General features: G+C 41.5%; 1 protein-coding gene across 2 annotated transcripts in view; it reads right to left on the bottom strand.

The window, feature by feature from the left end:
• Nucleotides 1–14821: 14821 nt before the first annotated feature.
• CACHD1 (cache domain containing 1) overlaps nt 14822–22490 on the bottom strand; it is a 244897-nt gene continuing 237228 nt past the window's right edge. For both annotated transcript variants that reach the window (XM_020993119.2, XM_020993120.2), the window contains exon 27: nt 14822–16625. In XM_020993119.2, coding sequence (XP_020848778.1) covers nt 16387–16625 — 239 coding nt within the window. In that variant the 3' untranslated portion in view covers nt 14822–16386. The remainder of the gene's footprint in view (nt 16626–22490) is intronic.

The raw sequence follows: 22490 nt of genomic DNA, 5'->3' as shown, positions 1-22490 counted from the left end.
GCTAATAAGTGTCCCAGGGCAGATTTGAACTCAGGTCTTTCTGACTTCAGCCCTGGCACTCTATCCACTGTATCACCCAGCTGCCCCTATTAGACTGTAAGCTCCTTGAAGTTAGGGACTGTGTTTTTTGTTTGTTTATCTTTGTATCCCCAGCACTTAGCTGTACTTGGCACGTAGCAGGCATATAGTAAGCACTTAATAAGCGTGTCTGGCGTTCCCTAGTTTTGACAATGCTGGGCAATGGTTGGAATCTCCTTCTCCTATATACCTGTGCCCAGCAGTGTGTCTAATTCTTTCATCTAATCCCAATACATTTCACCCCAGGGCCTTAAGTTCTTCACTCCTTTCCAACACCATTAATTAAGTTGTTTGCTTCTAGTTAATGTCTTTGATTGATTGATTGATTCTATAACTCTATCAAAGAAGGTTCTCACCTGCTAAAGTATCGGGGGGGTAGAGAATACTGTTAGCTGCATTGATTGGAGGTGGGGTATGGGACAAACCCTTCTGAGCATACATTATCTCATTTGGGATTCACAACCCCCTACTTAGTTTTCAGTTTTTTGTTCCCACAGAAGGTGCTGCCATGAATACTTTGGTATATAATGGACCTTTGTTTCTGTCTTTGACCAGAGCCAATGTGTGGAACTGAGAGATGGAGTATAATGCAGAACAAGGAGAAAATCAGTTTAGCAACTATATGGAGAATGTATTTTAGTGGGGAAAGGCTTGAATCAGGGAGTTTTAATAGTTTTAAACTATTCCTTATTTATGTCATGGATGAGATATAATACTTTTACATAATTTTAATTTGTATTTCTCTAATTATTAGTTCTCTAATTCTCTAATACTTTTAGTTTAGTTTTAGTTTAGAATTAGTTCTCTAATTCTCTAATACTTTTAAATAATTTTAATTTGCATTTTCTAATTATTAGTGAGCATTTTTCTTTTTTTTTAAAAAAGTACATTTTTTATTGATTGGTTTTGTTTTTACATCACCTACATTTTTCAATGTATTTTCCCCTTCTTTACATCTCTAAAAAAATAATAAAAAAGAGAAAAAACATTTTGGTTAAATTAATCAAACTATTGAAAGACTCTGACATTCTATGCAGTATTCCATACCTAGAGTTCCCACCTCTACGAAGAAACGGGGGAAGTTGCCTTCCTGTATCTCTTCTTCGAGGTCAGAGTTGGGACAATTTTTAAAGTGATTATTAACAATTTCTGTTTTTTCATTTGAAAATTGTTCATATCTTTTTCCCACTGGTGTATAGATAGGTAATAATATTAATGATGACAGTGATGAGTTGAATTATTATTATTATTATTGATAGAAAGAGAAGATATAGATTGGTCCTAGGGCAAGAATATGGGATGACAGATGGACAGCTAGAGTGTTCTCCTAGGGCCTTTGCTCTGTCAGAATCAAGCAAAGAAGTCTACCAGCATGTTGAGTAGTCCTTGATGTCGAACTTATGAGAAGACGTTGTAATCTCTGCCACTAGAGGGTGAAATCACAGATTCATCGGTGTGTTTGGGTAATATTGATGACAACACTTATATTTGTAGTTTAATTTTGCATTAGTTCTTTATAAAATCTGGATATCAGATGATCCTCATATTTATTCATCTCCACTAAGAGGCCTGTTTTGATGCTTCCTCATGGAGTGTGGATGGCCCTCTGCTCATAAATGCTATGCCATTAGAACATTAGAGTCCAAATGCCGGTAGGGTCTATCCACCTGGAAAGTGTTAAGTATGGGGTCTGGTAAAAAAGGATATGATAAAAGTTGGTGGGGTTGTGGGAAAAAAGACACAGTGATGGACTGTTGGTGTGGTTGTGATTAGGTCCAAGCATTCAGGAAAGCAGTTTGGAGTAATACATTAAAAAATTGCTAAGAAGTGCTCATCCTTTGACCCACCTAGGACCAAACAATTTATACCACTGCTGAGCCTATAGTCAAAAGAGATCAAAGAAAGAGGAAAAGGTCCAATATGTATAAAATATTTATAGCAGCTCTTTGGCTGGTGGCAAAAAAATGAAGCAAATGGGATGCCTATCAACTGAGGAGTGTCTGTATAGGTTGTCATATATGGATGTGATGGAATGCTATTTAAAGAGATAGATGATTTTTTTAAATGAAAGATTTATATGGACTGATACAGAGTGAAATAAGCAGGATCAGAAGAACAGTTTTTAAGACTTTCATAAACTGATGAGGAATGAAATGAGCAGAATCAGGAGAATGATTTATACAATAATCACAATATTGTAAAGACAAATAATTTTGAAAGTTGTAAGAACAATGATCAATATAATAATCATTCATGATTCTGAGGACCGATGACCAATGATGAAGTGTGTTATCCATTCATGGAGAAATGGTGGATTTAAGGGGCAGGATGACAGAGAGAAAGAGAGAGAGGTGGAGAGAGAGAATGACACACACACACACAGAATGATAGGAAGAGAGAAAGAGAGAGAGAATGACAGAGAGAGAGAGGAAAGAGAGAGGGAGACAGAGAGGATAGTGTGTGGGTGGGGGTGCGCACGCACGTGTCTGCTGCAGGAGAGAGAGAGAGGAGGGGGGAGAGAGAAAGAGAGAGACTCGTTAGCAGACTATCCTCATAGGGCAGGTAGTGTGGTACAATGGAAGACAGCCAACTTAGGGGTCCCAGGATCTGAGGTCATCTTGCCCCTACCACTTACTTCCTGTCTGGTCTTGGGGGAGACATTTGTCCACCTTGGGCCTTGGTTTCTCCCTCTTTGAAATGATTGTTCTGGGCTCAATGAGCACTAAAGAGTTTTCACAGCTCTAAGGTCTAGTTTCTTTCTACACTACATGATGAGGCTGAGGCCTTCAGGAGGCCCTGTTACACACAAAAAGCCCTGAGTTCTTCACCTCATGATATTTCCCCAAAAGGAGGACAGCTCTGAACTAGTACCTTTTCTTCTCAGCAGAAGCTGTCAAGGTCCTTCCCATAATTTAAAACTTAAGCAAGGGTCCATCTCCACCATTGCTGTTTTCAGTTTCAGTCTCTGTCAGCTGATTTCTGACCACTCAACAGATGCCTCACACAAGCATTCTTAATTATTTAGCATTTTATTTCCTCCATCCTTTTCAAAGGGCCACCAGAAAAATGGCGTGTTTTTATGTTATTTTACTCATGCAAGTCTGTGTGTGTGTGTATATGTGTGTGTTAAAAAACATACACAACCTGTCAACAACTCCTTGGCTTCAGTTTCTTTATTTATAAAAACAAAGAGATTAGAATAAATTATCTTTCTGGGGCCTTCTGGCATGAAACAATCTCTTCTTTGTCCTGACATTCTTTCTTCCAAGATTCCTTCCAGCTTTAACCATGGCAGACCCCTTATCACTGACTCATCACTAATTTCTGTTTGGGGTCCGCAATCCCATTAGGTAAGAATCATCTTTCTGTCCGTGGACAAGCAAGTCACTAAATCTCTCTGGGCCTCAGTCTTATTATCTGTAAAATGAATGAGTGTGATTTCCTGGTCACTAAGACCTGTTCCAGCTCTAAGTCTCTGATCCTAGGATTTCTTTTCTTTCACTCCAGGATGATGAATGGAACATGGGGAAAATACTCTTTCTAAAGAGCCTGGGTGAGGCCTTTGGAGCTCAGTACTGTGCATATGCAAAATACTCACACAATATACCTGTTAAATGCCTAAGAGTGATCCCAGCTCGCCTTTTCCATCATGTACAGGTTCTCTTGACCCAGTTAACGTCCATTTTATAAGGGACCACTTCTACTGCTGTGGATTTCTGTCAGTTTTAAAATTCTCTGTGGTTTAAGTAAAGAAGACAAAAGCTTTCTATTTTTGGATTATCTCTGTATTGGATTCCCTGCTGATAGCATGAAACTGCCTAGAGGAAATCAGGTTATCACATAAGTATAATAAGAGAACTTGACTTACTTACATTAGTTCATAGATTATAGAAAATTAGAATTGGGTTGGATTTTTGAAATCATCTCATCTGATCATCTCAGTCTCTCATTTTACACAGGAGGAAACAGAGTCAAGGCAGTCATTTACTAAGGCTCTGTAGGTGCCAAGTATTGTACTAAATTCTGGGAACACAAATTCGAAGAAAGGTAAATGTAACTGCCTGCCCTCAAGAACTTACATTCTAATGGGTGAAGAAAAATCATAAAAAGAAGCAGAAGGGCTAGAAAGGGGGAGACGGGGAGAAGAGACTTTTGCAGGCATGATGGTGGAAGAAGTCCAGAGAGCCAGGAGTTAGCCCAGAGGTGGGTAAAGGAGTGAATGTGGCTGACCTGAGCACTTTTCTTCAGATGGAGGATCTAGAAGGAACTGACTGATTAAAGCAAGGGGCCACAGGGGTGAAGGGATCTTCCAGGGAGAGAAGGCTGCTGTGTCATGATGAAGAAAAATATTCAGACAGTCAGAAACAGAGCCCAGAGAGGGATGAAGGAAACAAAAGCCCAGAGACATGAAGCGACTTACCCAAAGGCAGCCCAGACTCCAATAATAGCTCTTCTATCAGAGCCAGAACGGACAAATCCTAACTTTCAGGCTAGCGCCCTTTCTGGGATGCCATGTAGCTTTTCCATTTGGTGCAGGATTCAAAACACTGTCCTAGGTAATGTGGGAAGGGGAGAAGAAAGAAAAGAACTGTGTCTCACTCACCTTAACACTGCCCACAGTTATTAGCATTAGGTTTTGTATGAGCTTAATAAATTTGTTGAATAATTGACGAGACCCAATTGGCAGTTTTTCTTAATTAAATTAAAATCGTTATACACATACGTAAATTTTGTACATACACATGCATGTACGATACATACACACATGTATATACAAACATACACATGTATGTATGCGTGCATGTATGTATGTATGTATACTATGTAGCCAGCACTGTGCTATGCGATAGGGACACAAAAATGAAAGCTCCTTCAAGGAGCTTACCTTCCAATGAATAAGTAAACTTTTCTTTATTCCTTTCTTTCCTATTCCTTTCCTTCTCTTCCCTGTTCTCTTCCTTTCTTCTCTTCCTTACTACTCTTCAGAGTAGCTGCCTCAATTAATCACTCTTTTTAGTTCCCATTTTCAGTTTCTCCCTACCTATTACCTACAAACATATCCAGATCTCCTTTATCCTTAGAAAACTTGCATCTGACTTTGCCATTTTCTCAAGTTATCCTCCTTTATTTCCTCCCTTCCATTGCCAAATTCCTACAAGAGACTATCTGTCTTCTCAATGGCTACCAGTGAGCTCCCTTACTTTCCTCCAAAGACCTCATAACCGCTCTGGCATCACTTTTTCTCAGTCTGTGCTCCTTGACCTTTGCAGCTTTTGACCTTGTTGATGACCTTGTGTTCCTGGCTCTTTCACCTTTTTGACTTTTAAGATGTTGCTCTGTCATCATTCCTTCTGTTTCTTCACCCCATTAGAAGACATTCCACCCTCACATAGTATTGCCCCTTGAATAACTGCAGCAACCAGCTCCGCAAAGCTCCCGCGTGGTTGCATTAGGAACTGAAGAGGATATCTGCCTGTGTTCTAAAGGCTGAAGTTATCAGGGAGCATTTGCGCATGCTCCAAAGACTGGAGTTGGTTGGCCGGCCCCTGCCCTTCGTTAGAATTACTTCGGAATAGGAGCCAATGACCCAGAGGTGTGAGGGGCAGAGAAGTAGGACTAGGGAGTCAACAGGATTAACGATCGACCGACAAATACTTATTAAGCGTCTACTGTGTGCCAGGCACTGCGCTAAGCTCTGGGGACACAAAAGGAAACAAAAGACAATCCCTGCCCTGGAGCGGCTCACAACATGCAGACAAATACACACAAACGAGCTGCTTATGGTCATGTCTCGGAGCTATTGCAGGTTGGGTTCCAGACCACCCCAATAAAGTGATTATGGCAACAAAGTGAGTGGCAGGAATTTTTGTTTTCGCAGTGAATATGAACGTTATATTTGCACTCCTTTAGTCTATTAAGTGTGCAATAGTATTGTGTCTACAAAAACAATACCCTAATTAAAAATACTTCATTGCTGAAAGATGCTAGCCATCATCTGAGCCTTCAGCGAGTCATAATCTTTTTCAGGTGGAAGGACATTGCCTCAATGTTGAAGGCTGCTGACTGATCATGGAGGTGGTTGCTGAAGGCTGGGGTGGCTGTGGCAATTTCTTAAAATAAGACAACAATGAAGTTCGCTACATCGATGGACTCTTCTTTTCGCTTGAACACTTAGAGGCCATTGTAAGGTTGTTAATTAGTCTAATTTAAATATTATTGTGTCTCAGGGATTAGGGTGTCCTGAGGAGAAGGAGAGAGGAGCAGAAAGAGAGCAGTCAGAACATAGGCAGCATGTATTAGTTAAGTTCACCATCTTATATGGTGCAAAGAGATCCCTGATCCTGGATCACCAGAAAGGACGTAATAGTAATGAAAAATTGTGGAATATTGTGAGAATGACCAAAATGTGACACAGAGACACAATGTGAGCACATGCTGTTGGAAAAACGGTGGCAATAGACTTGCTTTACGCAGGGTTGTCACAAAGCTTCAGTTTGTAAAAATGAAAGGTCATGTCTGCAAAGTGCAATAAAACAAGGTGTGCCTATACAGGAGAAATCGGAAATAAGGGTCAGAAGACAGCAGCCCTGCATATCCAATTAGCTTTTTATCCTGACGTTACAAGTTTAGGGATTTCATTCACACAGATTTATTACTATCTGACTTGTGCTTCTACGGAGCTAACAATGTAGCAAGTAAGCATTAAATGCCTATATTTCTTAATGTAGTATTGTCTGCCTGCCAGGAAAATCCTTATTTATGAAGTTCAGAAACAGCCCCCAAAAGGACAGGGATGAGGAGAGACCGTTGTGCTACGTGGAATGATTATTTTACCAGTCACATGGCTTTCGCAAGCAATTATTACAGAAAGGCACTGGCTCAGGGAAATGGATTTAAGTGACCTCCCAGGGTTTTTTTTTTAATAGCACATTCCTCAGTCACCCTCAACTATAATGTGAGTCTGTCCCATTAAATCTAGAGAACTACTCCAAAAACCACATTGACTAAGGTCTAAGCTTAACCCAAGTTGGCTCCTGAGCGCCAAATGCAAACAAACAGAAAAGAAACCCTTGAGAGAATCTGCAAAAGAAATCCAGCCTCATGGAGTCCATACCGCAAGGCAGATAAATAGACAGTGTGATGGATGGGATTTGTTGCAAACAGCCTAGTCCTGGCTCAGCTTTTATTTTGGCAATGGAGACCAGGTTTCCTTTTCTGATGGCAAAGAATGACACAGGAATTACTTAGTTCTTCCTGTCCAAGGGGCTGTGAAACTTAAGGGCCTCATATGACCCTGGAGAGGGATAACAAATGCTGTCATAAACCTTGTAGAGCCCCAGCGGGCGAACCCACTGTTCAACAAGTGGGAGGTAAGAAGGACAGGATATGGAGGATCAGGGAACTCGTGTTCTCTTTAAACCACGTTTATTTGGCTTTTGCTGCTTTACTTTGCAAGTCGATTTGTGCAAAGTTGGGTGGAGAGAAGGAGAGACTTAGGAACCCAAAATTTGGTAAATACCATCTGTGTTTTCTATAGAGGGAAGCCCTAAAAAAGATTTTTCTTTTATTTGTTTCAAGTCAAATAATAATGTCTACAAAAACAAATTAAAAATAGTAATAAAAAGAAATCTTCCCCATCCCCAAACAAGCACACAATCAGGATTATTTCCCAAGCTAATAGCAAGAAAAGATTCATAGTCTGCTAGTGTGGAAAGGAAGCCTACATCTGGTCCAAGCTTCACATCTTGCAGAGGAGGAGACTGTGGCCCAGAGGCGGATGCTCCATGCCAAGAGCCCCAAAGCTGGTAAACAGCAGAGCTGGGACTCATGGCCAGGTCATCTGACTCCTCCTTTAGTTCCCCTCCCAGTTGGTCTTTTTATTTCACCAAGGTTTTCACTTTGCTTTGGTATACTCCTGGTCAATGTATCTGCTATTTTGCTTTGCTTTCCTAGCTTTGCATTTTTTATCTGTCTTTCCATATTTCCTTGTATTTCTTATTTTCTTAGACTCATGTTATCTCAGAGTTGAAAGGGAGCTTAGAGATTAATTATGTAGCTTAACCTGTTTACTGATGAGCATTCTGTATACAATGTCTGGTATGAAGCTACTTTTATAAAAATTTAATTTTATATTTAGTTCCAAATTCTCCCCCTGCCTTTTCTCTGTGTATTATGAAGGCAAGAAAAAAACCTCATTATAGATATGTATAGACATGAAAAATAAATTTCCATATTAATCTTGTTCCAAGAAAAAAAAAAGAGGTAGCTATGGGGCACAATAGATAGAGCTTGGGGCCTTCAATCAGGAAGACTTACCTTCCTGAATTAAAATCCAGCCTCAGACACTTACTAGCTGTGTGACCCTGGGCAAGTCATTTAACCCTGTTTGCCTCAGTTTCCCCATCTACAAAATGACCTTGAGAAAAAAAATGGCAAACCACTCCAGTATCTCTGCCAAAAAACTCCCAGTGGGGTCATGAAGAATTGGACACATCTAAAAAATAACTAAAAAACAAAGAAAACAAAAGAAAAAAAAAGATGAAAATATCAGAACTGATTTTTTTTGATCCTTAGCATGAGACTTTACATTTATCCTTATTACATGCCATTTATTGAGTTCATTGATCTCATCTACCAGTTCATAGGCAAACTACAGCCTGTCAGCCTCGGTGCCCACTACAGCCCTAAACTCAGCCTGTTTTGGTATGATCCATGAGCTAAGAATGGTTTTTATATTTTCAAATGGTTGAAAAAAATTAAAAGAAGAATGATATTTTGTGACGTGTAAAAATGATGTGAAATCCAGATTTCAGTTTTCTTGGAACACGGCCACCCTCATTCGTTTCTGTATTGTCTACTGCTGCTTTGCGCCCCATTGCCAGAGTGGAGTAGTTGGAACAGAACACACCAGGCGCTCTCATCACTTTGCTCTGCTGCTAATGGCTCTACAAATCCCACTTCAAACTCGACAGCATTTCAAGGGCCTCGTATTCCACAGTTCTGTGACATCTTATTTTACTTTTGTTACCAGTGAATACTCATCATGTCAAAAGAAAAAGAGAGAGAAAGGTTTTATTACAATTTTTCCAGCTCAGTGCTGAGATTGAAATTTGTTTGAATGAGAGCTTTGCTCATCCAAGATCGTTGAACACTTTGGAAATTAGCTTTTGCTGTAGACTTCATAATGTTTCTTAATGAAATCAACCTAAAATTACAAAGTCAAACAGCACTTAGATGCAAAACTTATACTGCAGTAAAGTCAATTCAATGAACACAACTACCATTGTTTCAATCATGAGTAATATCAAACTTCTTTATTACTTCTCATATTGTCAAGAATTAAAAAAGTGAGATCTCCATTCTCCTACAAATTTGCAATGGATATATTTTCCAGGCCCAGGCTAATTCCTGCAGTGGTTTTTGGATCTCAATACAAGGCGAAAAAATTCTCCCATTTCAAAATCCATTTAGCTGCAATTGAGGAGTTTCCATATAATGATCAAATGAAATGATTAATTTGCAATATTATTATCATTAGCAGTAACATGCCAAAAGGCTCAAGACAAGAATCTGATAGAATTCTCTCAAGGCCTTCCAAGTGATAAATATGTTCCATTGAAATTATACCTGTGGGGACTGATATCAGTGTTTGGCAGTACCAGTCTGTGTGAAAAGACGTTTTCAAATGTGAAATATGTAGTATCTCATTACAGAGAAGCATCAACAGATGAATATTCACAATTAATTTTGAAGACAGGGAACACCAATTTTGACCTCTATTTAAATGAAATGTCATTCCACAAAAAGAATTTCATTCTTATTACCAGACTTGTGTCACAAAAAAATCATACTCAATTATTATCACTATATTTTGATTTCATCAAGGAAAAATTCTCATGCAAATCAAAACAACTCCGAGGTACCACATCACACCTATCAGATTGGCCAACATGACAAAGCAGGAAAATGATCAATGTTGGAGAGGATGTGGGAAAATTGGAACACTAATACATTGTTGGTGGAGTTGTGAAATGATCCAACCATTCTGGAGAACAATTTGGAACTATGCCCAAAGGGCTACAAAAATGTGCATACCCTTTGACCCAGCAGTAGCACTTCTAGGGCTATATCCCAAAGAGATCATACAAATGGGAAAAGGACCCACATGTACAAAAATATTCATAGCAGCTCTTTTTGTGGTGGCAAAGAATTGGAAATTGAGAGGATGCCCATCCATTGGAGAATGGCTGAGCAAGTTGTGGTACATGAATGTAATGGAATACTACTGTGCTATAAGAAATGATGAACAGGCTGACTTCAGAAAAACCTGGAAAGACTTGTATGGTCTGATGCTGAGTGAAGTGAGCAGAACCAGGAGGACTTTGTACATAATAACAGCCACGTTATGCGATGACTAATATTGTTAAACTGAACTCTTCTCAGCATTACGAGGATCTAAGACATCTCCGGAGGCCTCGGGATGGAAAATGCTGTCCACATCCAAAGAAAGAACTATGGAAGTCGAATCGCTATCACTTACTTTTACCTTCTGTTGAGTTTTGTTTCATCTTTCTGATGGTTCCTCCTATTGGTTTTAATTTTTACTTACAACTTCACCAATGTGAAAATATGTTTAATGGGTATGTAAATGTAAAGCTTATATCAGATTGTGCGTCATCTTGGGGAGGGTGGGGGGGAGGAAAAGGGAGAAAAATTTTCAACTCAAAAGCATATGGAAAAAAAATTAAAAAATTATAAAAAAATAAAAATTCTCAAAATTTGTTTTCTCTCTAGTGATATAAGTAATTAGATATTATCTTCGATTTTGCCTCTTGGCCTACAAAGCCCCAAATATTTATTATCTAGCCCTTTATGGAAGAAGCTGAGTGACCTTTGATCTAAGCTGTCAAAAACTTTTTTTTTTTGTTCACTATTTTTTTTGGGTTTCCTTTAGCAAGCTGTTGACTTGTTTTTCATGATTGTCTTGCATCACTCTCATTTCTCTTCCCAATTTTTCCTTTACTTCTCTTACTTGCTTCTCAAAATCCTTTTAGAGCTCTTCCATGGCCTGGGACTGATTCATATTTTTCTTGGAGGCTTTGGATGTAGGAGCTTTGACTTTGTTTTCTTCTTCTGGTTGTATGTTTTGATCTTCTTTGTCACCAAAGAAAGATTCTATGATCTGACTTTTTTTGCACAGTTTGCTCATGATCCCAACCAATTACTTGAGTTTTAAACTTTTTGTTAAGGTAGGGGTCTGCTTGCAGTGTGGAGAATGTACTGTCCCAAGCTTTGGGGATTTTGTGCAACTGTTTTCAGAGATACTTCTAGGGACCTATAAATTTTCAGTTCTTCTAAGGCGCTATGATCAAGGGCAAGGTGTTTACTCCTTTCCTGGCCTGGGCTGTGGTCTATGAGTGACCACAAACACTCTTTTCTGCCTTGGAATTGTGAGGAGGATTGTCTTTTCATTGCCACTACAAGCTCCACCATGCCAGCGCTACTCCTTGCCCCAGGATCACCACCCAGAACTGTGACCCAGATCCAAGCACAGCCAAAGCAAGAGAATCCTGCCTCAGCACCAGCAAAGACATTCCTGCAATCCCCCTTTGATCAGCCACTCAATTCTCCCTCTGCCTGTGGGCCGAGCTTAGGAAGCAGTGCTCCCTGCCCCCAGCCCCCCATCGTGGTCACAGACTTTTCCTATTGACCTTCTAAGTTGTCTTTGGCATTTGTGGATTGAGGAGTTTGGAAACTGCCACAGCTGCCTGTGATTCAGCCCTCTGAGGGCTGCTTCAGGTTCACTGAGGCCTGTTTTGCCTGTGCGCCCATGCTGAACCGTGCTTCTCTCCAAGCCTGGCACGATACACCTTTCTGATCAACCATCCAGGTTGTCTTGGGCAGAAAATTTGTTTCACTCTGTCTTTTTGTGGGTTCTGCTGCTCTAGAAATTTGTTTATGGCCATTTTTTTACAGGTATTTGAAGGGGTTTGGGGGAGAGCTCAAGCAAGTCACTGCTTTTACTCTGCCATCTTGGCTCTGCCTGTCAAAAACTTTCTGAATCATTCTGTGTGATAGCAATTTTCCCCAGGTGTGTGTTATACGCATGCTGTCTACACCTTCTTCTTCTTCTTCTGACTGCTCTAAGAGGTGCTTAGTTTTTTGTGTATTTATTTAGTATTTTATTTTTCCCCAGTAACATGTAAAAACATTTCTTTAACATTTGTTTTTGAAACTTTGAGTTCCAAATTCTCTCCCTTCCTCCCTCCCCACCCCTCTCATTGAGAAGGCAAGCAATTTGACTGTCTACACCTCCTTCCAAGTGGTTTATAAAAGCATTAAATAGCCCAGGGCCAAGTGCAAATCAAAGTATATTGAACAATTAGTGAGGAAGCTTTAGAAGTGGCTATTGAACGAATAATGAATCCACTTATCAATCTAATATGCATCTCTCCCTCTTTCTCATGATAGTGTGAAAAATGTTATCAAATGCTTCACTAAAATATGGGTGAACTGTATCTTCATCATTCTTCTCATAGCCCTATCTAAAAAAGAAAGAAACTTAGTCTGGCATGGCCTGTTATTGATGAAGCCTCTCGGTAGTCATTGGCTGAGTTCAAGAATCCATTTCTTTAATAATTTCCAGTACAACAATATCAGGTTATATTGTTGTTGTTGCTTATCTAGATGTTTCCCAGTGACCGATGCAAGGGTTGTCTCTAGTGTTCCACTACAAAGATGTTTGTACAGGAATCTCTTATATTTTATGACATGCTATTACATGTAATCACTGTAACAAATGACTTTTCATTCATTCTTTTAATTACATTAGTCCAAGAAGGGAGAATCAGAGTAAAAGGGTGGTACTGGCTTCTATTACTTTTCTAATGGATTAACAGATTGGGCTCCAAAGGGATTGCTTCAATTTACAGTTCTACCAGCAACATAATAGTGTACCCGCTTTCCCACAGCTGCACCAACATGGAATTTCATCTTTTTTTTTTTTGGCCAATTTGGTGGGCGTCCAGTAGTACCTCAAACCTGTTCTCATTTATATTTCCTTGATTTTAAGCCTATTCCTGAATTTGAATTCCTTCTGGAAGAGCCCTGTACATCTGAACATCTGACAGCAAATGACAGGGAGCTCACAACCTCCAAAGTGTCCCTTTGAACTCTGGAGCAGATCTAAGTGTTAGAAATTTTTTTTTCCCTGATGTTGAACTGATACATTCATCTCTCAGTGTATGCAATGGTTATCTTCTCTGTTGTTCATTTCCGTCAAAACTGTTGTGAAATTGTTTATGGAGATCTCTCTTTTTAAGTTAATAAACTGATATTTTATGCTTTTCTGTCATTGTCACTTCCATGAGTTTTCTCAAGATCCAGTTCATGCTCTACTTTCTAAGCAGGGGGCTTTCTCAACCTCCTCCACTCCTAGTTGCTTGTGCTTTCTTCTCTGACATGTGCTTTCCCCATCTACTCTGTGTGTATCTTATACGTTACATGGTGAGATCATTGAGAGTAAGATGGTCTTTTAATTTTGTGTTGCTACTGCTTAGCACATAGGTATTTAATAAATGTTTGACTGCTGTCTCCCTCATTAGAATGTGAGATCCTTGAGGATAGAAACCACTTTTTTGGGGTCTTTCTTTGTACCCCTAGCACTTAGCACAACATCTTGCATGTAGTGTTTAATAAATGCCAATTGGCTGACTTTTAATAAATTCTCCTGCCTGTGTTAGTACATAAAAAGTTGGAAGATTTTGTGGGATTCCCTCATATCCCACCCCCTTAGAAAATTAATTTCATCTTCCTTTTTCTTAACCCAGTGTAAATCAACTGCTGACTCTGTGATCTCTATCATGTAGATTTATTGGTATTGTCTATGTGGGTACAGGTCACAACCTATCCATGGCTCCTCATTCTGGGGGATTCTTGAATATTTCTTCCTAAATCTGGCATGAGGATGAGGGACAGGAGCTGGCATGCTGAGTATCTTCCTTCAGGACTTAAAAAACAATTCCTGGGTGCCAGTACAACAGTTGGGTTGTCCATCTGTTCTCCTTTACTCTTATCATATAACTCACCCACCTTCATTTTGCTGGGTGACAGGCAAGCCAGTATTTGTCCTCAGCTCCATTTTGTTTCCATCGCATTTCTCCATGATGTGCCATGATTCACAAGGCATTGAGCATATGGTTATAAACATTTAAATTCCTTTCCTCCAAAGTGAAGAAGAGGTGACTCTTACCTCAACAACTATAAATTCCTTTCTGGTCTAGTCTTTGGATGTTTTTAATACTTTAGTCTCAGTGATTCTTTTCTTTTGAAAACCTAAGATTCCCATCCTTGAGGGAATATTTTCCAATTCCACTAGGAGCCCAGCTTTAGAAAAGGGTATGGGGTAGAACTGGTGGTAGTGGTGGGGGCAAGAATTGGGGGACTTGCCAACTGTCTCCTTGGCCGGGAGAGAATCCCAGCTTTTATTTAAATGATACTGAATTAGCTAAGCAGAACAGGCTATGGATACACATTTTTAATATGAGTTTTAAACTTTCCTCTCACTGTATTCTGAAGACTAGTCATCATTTCAAAATCAGAAGGCCCAAAACTGGCCCAAGGGTAACACCTTTGGAGTTCCTTTGTGAAATGGTAAATTTAAAAAGATGATGTAATTTGTCTCCAACTACCAGGGGCTGAGTTAACAAATCACACTACAGAATCAAGAGCAATCTACTAAACCTGACTTTATATACAGTTTATTTCACTAGAGACTGCAATTTTATACACAGTATAAAGGGGCTTCTGGATAGCACACATATAGTTATCGACTGCACTCCTTAAAAACCACATTTTACATTATACAGTATTAAGTACCCTATCATTAAAACAGTATTCTGTGACTTTAAAAAAAAAACAAAACCCTACATATAAATGGAGATTTACCATATGCACTGTGCAACTGTTTCTGTAACATAGCTGAATCACCAAATGTGAATTTAAAATACAACACTGTTATTAGAACATTAATTTTCAGTTGTGATGTTCCATGTTGTATTAGACAGATCTGATTAATCCCTGTACGAATCTCAAAGTAGTGTTAAGTTCCAGGTAATTGGCAGCAGCTTCTAATTAAGATTTCAAATGAAATCTTTTATAAGGAGCAGAATTTTACAGCACATTGCTTTATTCTCTGCTGGTATAGCCAATAGCCTCTGAATCAAAACAGGATGTGATTTTCATTTATGGGTCTCCTGGTGATCAGCCACGAGATGAAGCCTTTGCTTCCCTTGCTGAAGAGGCTTACAGGGTGGTACTTGGATCTCTGGGGTGGGGTCAGCAACCTGGGGAAAAGTTGAGTTTGGAGAGTTCCAAAGGAGATGCCCAGGCTTCTCTAGATGATGCTTCTGATATGCTTTTGCCCCGCCTATGCCCACCAAACACACAGAAAGAATACTGTATTACAACACATCATGTCCGCTCTTGCAAAATGATTTCATGATGAATATGCATGTAAACAAGTCCGAAGGATTTCTTCATTTTCCCACTTTGCAGAGTGGGGCAGTGGGAGTGTATCAGCTAAGTGAGCAAGAGATTGCCTTGAGAAAAGAAGCACTTCACTGTCACACAAAAAACAGCAATTATGTTTGTGGATAATTGTGTCCAAGTCTTCTCCCTCTCTCCTTGCCCCTCCCAAAGTTTATGAATGTTTGTAAATTCAATAAATAGTAGAAAAATAATCCTTTACTTAGAAATTTTGAGATGCATTGTTTCAACCTTATCCTTGTGGGTCCCATATTGCAAACGCCAGTTCAATGGATCTTTTAGCAGCCAAGTAGAATCTTGGGAAATAAACAAGCAAATCTAAATGGCTGTATGTGACAGCTGGACATCTCACCTTCCTGGGTCCCAGCTCTAGTGGATTCATACTCTTCCAGTTAAGGAAAGCTGCATGGCCCTGGCTCCTCGACACATTCCTCTGGCTCCGCTCGATGAGGGCTTTGAAAGTTTCATCCCTGTGTTTGGAGATCTGCCTTCTCTCCCATTTTGTTCATGTTATGGCAGGTCCATTAATCAGACTTTATTTCCCCTCCATTTCCAAGCCAGCCTTACATTCTCCTAAATGTAATTTGTTGTTCTTAACCATTTTAAAACAAGCAGGAAATGAGTTTGGCCACTCCTAGCAACACCCAGACACCAGTTGTCTCTTCAACATGAATTTCCATCTTCCACAGCCCACCTCCACCCCAGCCCCTCTCTCCAGTTTCTCTTCCGTCTTCTCTTCTCTTCAAGGGGAAGATGAGGTTGTCAGCATTCTGCATCCACAGTATGTACTGTCACCGCGGCCTGTAAGTGGTGGTTGTGATGGAGGGTAGGGTGGTGTAGTCGGTAGTGGTGGAACTTGTGGCTTAACAGGGCTGCAGTCTGGGGAGGCGTGTCCAGATCTAAATCCTCATCATGGTTTCCAACATCGACCCCGGCTGACAACGGGTCATTGTTGCCTGGAGGATTTTCACTATCTTCTTGGGGACTCATAGTGCTATAACCTGGAGAAGAAGTAAAAAGAAATTAGAGGCTTGGAGGGCGGTTCCCATCTCAATCAAGCAATGAACAGGCATTTACTAAGCACCTTCTATGTGCTGGAAATTGTCCTAGATTAGGTTAGATTGTAAGCTTCTTGAGGGCAGGGACTGTCTTTTGCCTCTTTTTATATCCCTAGCCTTAGCACAGTACCTGGCACATAGTAGGTGCTTAATAAACATTTATTGATTAATCGACTGCTAGGTACTAAGGAAAGAAACAAAGTGAAATAGAAGCTTATATTCTGTGGGAGACATTGAACCATTTGGAGTGGCAAAGGTTTTTGGTATAGAAACATTCTTTTCTAGGCAACCAAGTGGTGCCTAGAGTGTGGGACTGGAACCGAATTCAAATTCTGCTTCAAATATGGACAAGTCATATAACTTCTATCTAACTCTATTTCCATAATTTGTAAAATGAAGATAATAAGAACATCTGCCTCACAGGGTTGCTGGGAGGATCGCATTAATTAATATGTTTACAACACTTTGCAAACCTTGAAGTGCTATCTAGATGCTGGCTAGTATTATTATGGTTGTTGTGTTGTTAGTTGTTAGTAGCTACGGCTGACTGGAAGGGGATGTTGCAGCAACTCTAAGTACATAGATAGGTGTATGTAGGTACAGAAAGCCCCACGTGCGCACACTGAGAATGTGAAAGGAAACAAAATCACCTCCCTCTTCTACTTCTTTTTATATAGAAATGAACCAGGTTGTTTCTGTCTAGCTCTCATCTCTCTCCAGAGCTCCAGCTCTGCATCATCAATTGCCTGCTAGACAATTCCAGTTGGATGTCCCGGGGCATCTCCAACCCAGAACGCCCAAAGTGGCACTCATGTTTTCCCCAAGCCCCCTCTCATAATTAATGTACCTATTTTTGTCCGGGGCACCACAGTTCCTTCAATTGTCCAAGTTTGCAACCTCGGAGTCATTTTCCACTCTTTGCTCTCACTCCTCCCCTCCCCTCCCATCCCTACATCCCATGAGGGTGTTACTGATTCCACCTTCCTGGCACCTTTCATAGCTGTCTCTTCTCCATTTACTTGCCTAGCACCATGACTCAGGTCCTCAGGACCTCTCATTTCTGTTACTACAAGAGCTTCCTAATTGGTCTCTTTGCCTCCAGGTTCTCCCTTCTTCAATGCACGCTCCCCACAGCTACCAAAGTGATAACCCTCAAGCACAGACCTGACCACGTCACTCTCTTTCTTAAGAAGTTTTGTTGTTGTTCAGTTGTTTCAGTCGTGTCCAACTCTCCATGACCTCATTTGGGATTTTCTTGGCAGAGACACTGGCGTGGTTTGCCATTTCCTTCTCTAGCTCATTTTACAAATGAGGAAACTGAGGTAAACAGGGTTAAATGACTTGCCCAGGGTCACATAGTTAATAAGTATTTGAAGCTGGATTTGAATTCAGGTCTTTCTTCCTGACTCCAGGCCCAGCTCTATATCTACTGAGCCATCCAGTTGCCTCCAAAGAATTTTAGTGATTCCCTTTTGCTTGTAAGAACCACATGAATTCATTTTGGCATGGAACCCCTTCCCACTCTGGCTTTGGAGCAATTTCATTTGACGCTCCCTTGCGTGCTAACTTTACATCTCAGCCAAGCTGGGGTCCTTGCTGTTCTCCCCATCCTGACACCATAGCCAACCTCCTCTGCCCCTGGCACATACCCGGCTGTATCCATGCCTGCGAGGCTTTCTCCCCCTCCCTCCCCCTCCTGGAATTCCTTGTTCCCTGCCAGGGCCACATTCTCCTTGTGCTCCCCACCCCCCAATTCTTCATTTTCGTTTTGTATTGATTTGTGGGAAGAATGCGCAACATAGAGTCACTGGAGCCGGGTTCTAATCCTAGTTCTGCCACTTTCACATTCGGTAACCATAGGCAAACCACAGCCTCTTTGGGGATCGGTTTCTTCATCTGCATAAGGAAGGGGCTGGACCGAATGGCCAAAGCCCAAGGCTGATGGACATGTTGTTTTCCCCAGTATAATGTCAACTCGGTGAGGGCAGAAACTGTTTATTTTTGTCTTTGTGTTCACAGTCAATAAACATTTATTAAACTCCTACTATGTGCTATGCGCCAGGGATATAAAGAAAGGCAGAAAATTCCCTGCTCTCAAGAAGATTCCCATCTAATGGGGAAGACACCATGCAAACAATTATATAACTCAGTGGGAAGACACTCTCAAGGAAGACTGAGAAGGCTTCTTGCACAAGAAGGGCCTTCAGTGGAGTCCCAAAGGAGGCCAGGGAAGCCTGGACGCTGAGCCAAGGAGGCTTGGGGGCCAGCTGGGCCAAATGCTCCAAAGTAAGAAGAAGGAGTGTCCTGTGTAGGGAACAGCAAGGAGGCCAGTGTTGCTGAGTCCCAGAGGCCGTGGGGCTGAGTAAGGTCTAAGAAGACTGGAAAGCCAGGCTCGTAAAGGGCTTTGAAAGCAAAGCAGAGGATTTTGTGTTCGATCCTGGAGGTGATGATAATAGGGAGTCTCAGGAGTTTACTGCATAGAGGGGGTGTCATCAGCCTTGTGCTTTGGGAAGAGCAAGATGGCGGCTGAGTGAAGGATGACCACCCAGCAGCCATTGCAATAGGTCAGACTTGAGGTGATGAGGGCATAAACCAGGGAGGCAGCAGTGTCACAGGAGAAAAGGGGGAGTATTTGAGGGATGCTATAAAGGCAGAAGTGACAAGAGCTGACATTGATTGGATATGGGGGGTGGTGAGAGTGAAGAATTCAGGAAGATATCTAGGTTGGGTGGATGATGGTGGTACCTTCAACATTAATAGGAAAGTTAGGAAGAAGTCAGGATTTTGGGGGAGAGCTAGATAACGAGGTCAGTTTTAGACTGGTTGAGTTGAAGATGTCAACAGGACATACAGTCTGAAATGTCCAATAGGCAGATAATTGGAGAGGTCAGGGTTGGACAAGCTGATCTCAGAATCCACACAGTAGGTACTTAATACATGCTTGTCAAACAAATCAGATTTTCAAGCAAGTTATTTTAAAAGAAACCAGTGAAGTGCAATGAATATTTTCAAAGAAAAGTCGATGGAATTCAGGTCAGGCTAAGACAAGTAACTGGAGGGCAGAGGCCTGCCTGCCTCTGAATCTTTATCGCCTACACAGTATCCACACTGGCAGCTGAAGGGAGCCGGCAGCCACTAGTGAGCCAATCAGCTATTCTCTGTATAAGCTAGCTCACCCTGTTTAAAGATTCATCCTTTTTGGTATTCTAAGGAATATTTTTGAAAAGAAAATGGTCTTGCTGATCAAGGAATTCAATTTCCAAGATTCTGACACATTTTTAAATATTGAAAAAAAAACCCTTTCAAAGTTTCCAGAAGTGACAACCCATGAATATTGCTACCACATTCACAGTTAGCTTCAGTCAGCTTCTCTCAGGGGCTGCTGAACTGATGCATTTGCACACAGGTGAGCAGAAGGGTTTTGTGGCTGAAAATACAGGCCCACACAGAGACAAAGAAGGCAATTCTTCTTTCTAGGCAAATGTCAGAAAGGCCTTTTCGATAGTACAGAAAATTCCTTGGTATTAGGAATTGAAGGGGACTGTTTGCTTTGCTTTTTTATTCAAGGTAGCTGAAAACTGAGCCTTTCAATGTCAATCACACCTCAGGTTTGAAAAGAAATACATGTGGAAATCCAAGTCCAGATGGTGGAGACAGCATTAAAAATGGCTGGAAACCAGATCAAATGGGACAACGTATATTCAGATTGTAAAGTGCTATGTAAATGCTAGTGAATGTTATTGTTATTATTAATAATGGTCATTGACACTGGTAATGATACAAGTCCCACAGGAAGGGGGCAGAGCAGATTGAGGATGGAATAGAATGTGGCGCCTTAGATAAGTCACCCTCATGAAGGGGTTGGAGCAGAGGAAACATTCTTAGCCGAGGTTGTCTCAAGAAGCCCTTGGCCAATCTGGTGAAGCCTATGGGTCCCTTCTCAGAAGAATGCTTTTAAACTCATCAGATAAAATAGTAAGATTACAAAGAACTAATTATATTGAAATATAGTTTTCAAACTCTTAAAAAAAAAGGCAAGTCCACATCCCCCTCCCTGGGTTAAGAATCTTGAAGTATAGGAACTCCATGGTCCTTTTATATCTGTGATTCTATTAAAGGTCCTGTGTGTTGATGGCAAATACTTAGTGGAAAAAACCAGTGACAGAAAAGTCCTGCAAATCACTTGTAGCTGGCATGTGACCCCAGTTTCTGCAGGTGCCCTGGATTTTACCTCCGGAACACACCCTGCATCTGTTCCCTTCTTTCCGCTCCCACGGCCTGCACCCCCAGCTCAGGCCTTTGCTCTCTCTGCCCAGGCTGCTGCCAGACCCTCCCACTGGGTCTTCCTGCCTGAAACCTCTCCCTTTCTGTGATGTAGGGTTTGTGCAGCTTCCATAGCGATGACCCGCAAGGCACAGGCCTGACCAGGCCATCCTCGTTTTTAAGAGGCTTCAGTCCTTCCTATCACCCTGAGGACAATAACAATAATTTTAAAATAATGATAATAATAGTAGTGAGAGCTAGCATTTACACAGGGCTTTAAGGTTGGCAGGGCACTTTCCATGTTAATTCACTTGATCCTCCTTGGGAGGTAAGTGCTGATATCTTCCCATTTTACATGGTACGGAGCCGTCCCCACTGAACCCCCTTGGGATTATTCTTGTTTTCCCTAAAATGCTTTGTAATTACTTTCATGATCTACCAGGTACACAGTAGGTACTTAATAGATACCTATTGCCCGATTTTAATCCACCCCCACCAGCAGACTGGTGAGAGCAAGGCCTGCTTTTATCCCCAATACCTTACACATAGTAGGTGCTTAATAAGATTTTGTTGAACTGAATTTTCTCAAGTCTCTGAACACTGTCTCCCTGATGTGGTTTTAGGGATAGGGAACTCCCATGGGAGTTCCTCTGCCAGTCCAGGCTGGCACCCTCTTTGTAATTGAGCGCACCATGATGCTGCCCAGGGCACAGGCAGGCTCCAACTTGTCCAGAGTTACATCACCAGTGTGGGATGGGCAGGACTTGAATAGAAGGCCTTCTACCCTGGAGGCTGCCTGTCCTTTGCACCACACTGATGTGCTAAGACAGCCTTGTGAAGAGCCAGAGCCAATGAGCAGCAGCAGGACACTCTTCCAGAAATCAGGAGGGGGTCCACTCTGACCCCCTGCTAGAGCCATCCTGGGCTCCAGAATCAGCCCAAACCACACTCTGGCCCAGATAATGGGTAGACAGGAGCATCAGCGGCTCCAGAGGACAGATCTCTGGAGGGCCCTCAGCAACATGGGGCCTGCCACAGTCTCCATCGCACAGTGAACTCTTTTCCATGCCTTAGGGAGAAGAAGCAGCCAATGATTGGGAATCCAAATCCTGAGCTGGGCTCTGTGGTTTTCAGATATCACTGTCTGCCTGGTGCCTTTCATCTGCTCTGCTTCCCTCAATCACTAAGACAAGGGGGTGGTGAAGGGACCGTCTTAAACTTCACTCCGGGCTCTACCCACGCACCTGCACAATTTCTGCCAGCGGTGGGGGCCGCAGCGGACTGGGGAGAGGAGGGTGGGAGGGAACGCTTCCATTTCCTCCAAATTTGGAGCTAGCATCCTCGGACGTGAGCAGTCACAAACTAGGCTCTTCCAAAGGATGGTCATTATGCTCATTTCACAGACCAGGATTTGGAAGACCGGTCCAGAAAGTCACATGGTCTGTACCATGTGAAATTGATGAGTTCACTTTTGGGGTCTCACACCTGAATGGTCTGTTTACAGTCCTGGCACTTTGGCAGTAGAAAGAATTTTCGAATGGGAAT

The sequence above is a fragment of the Phascolarctos cinereus genome, unplaced genomic scaffold, assembly GCF_003287225.1.
Source record: "Phascolarctos cinereus isolate Bilbo 61053 unplaced genomic scaffold, phaCin_HiC Scaffold_5;HRSCAF=322, whole genome shotgun sequence".
In the NCBI taxonomy this organism is placed as follows: domain Eukaryota; kingdom Metazoa; phylum Chordata; class Mammalia; order Diprotodontia; family Phascolarctidae; genus Phascolarctos; species Phascolarctos cinereus.
This window is presented reverse-complemented; position numbering and strand designations above follow the sequence as displayed.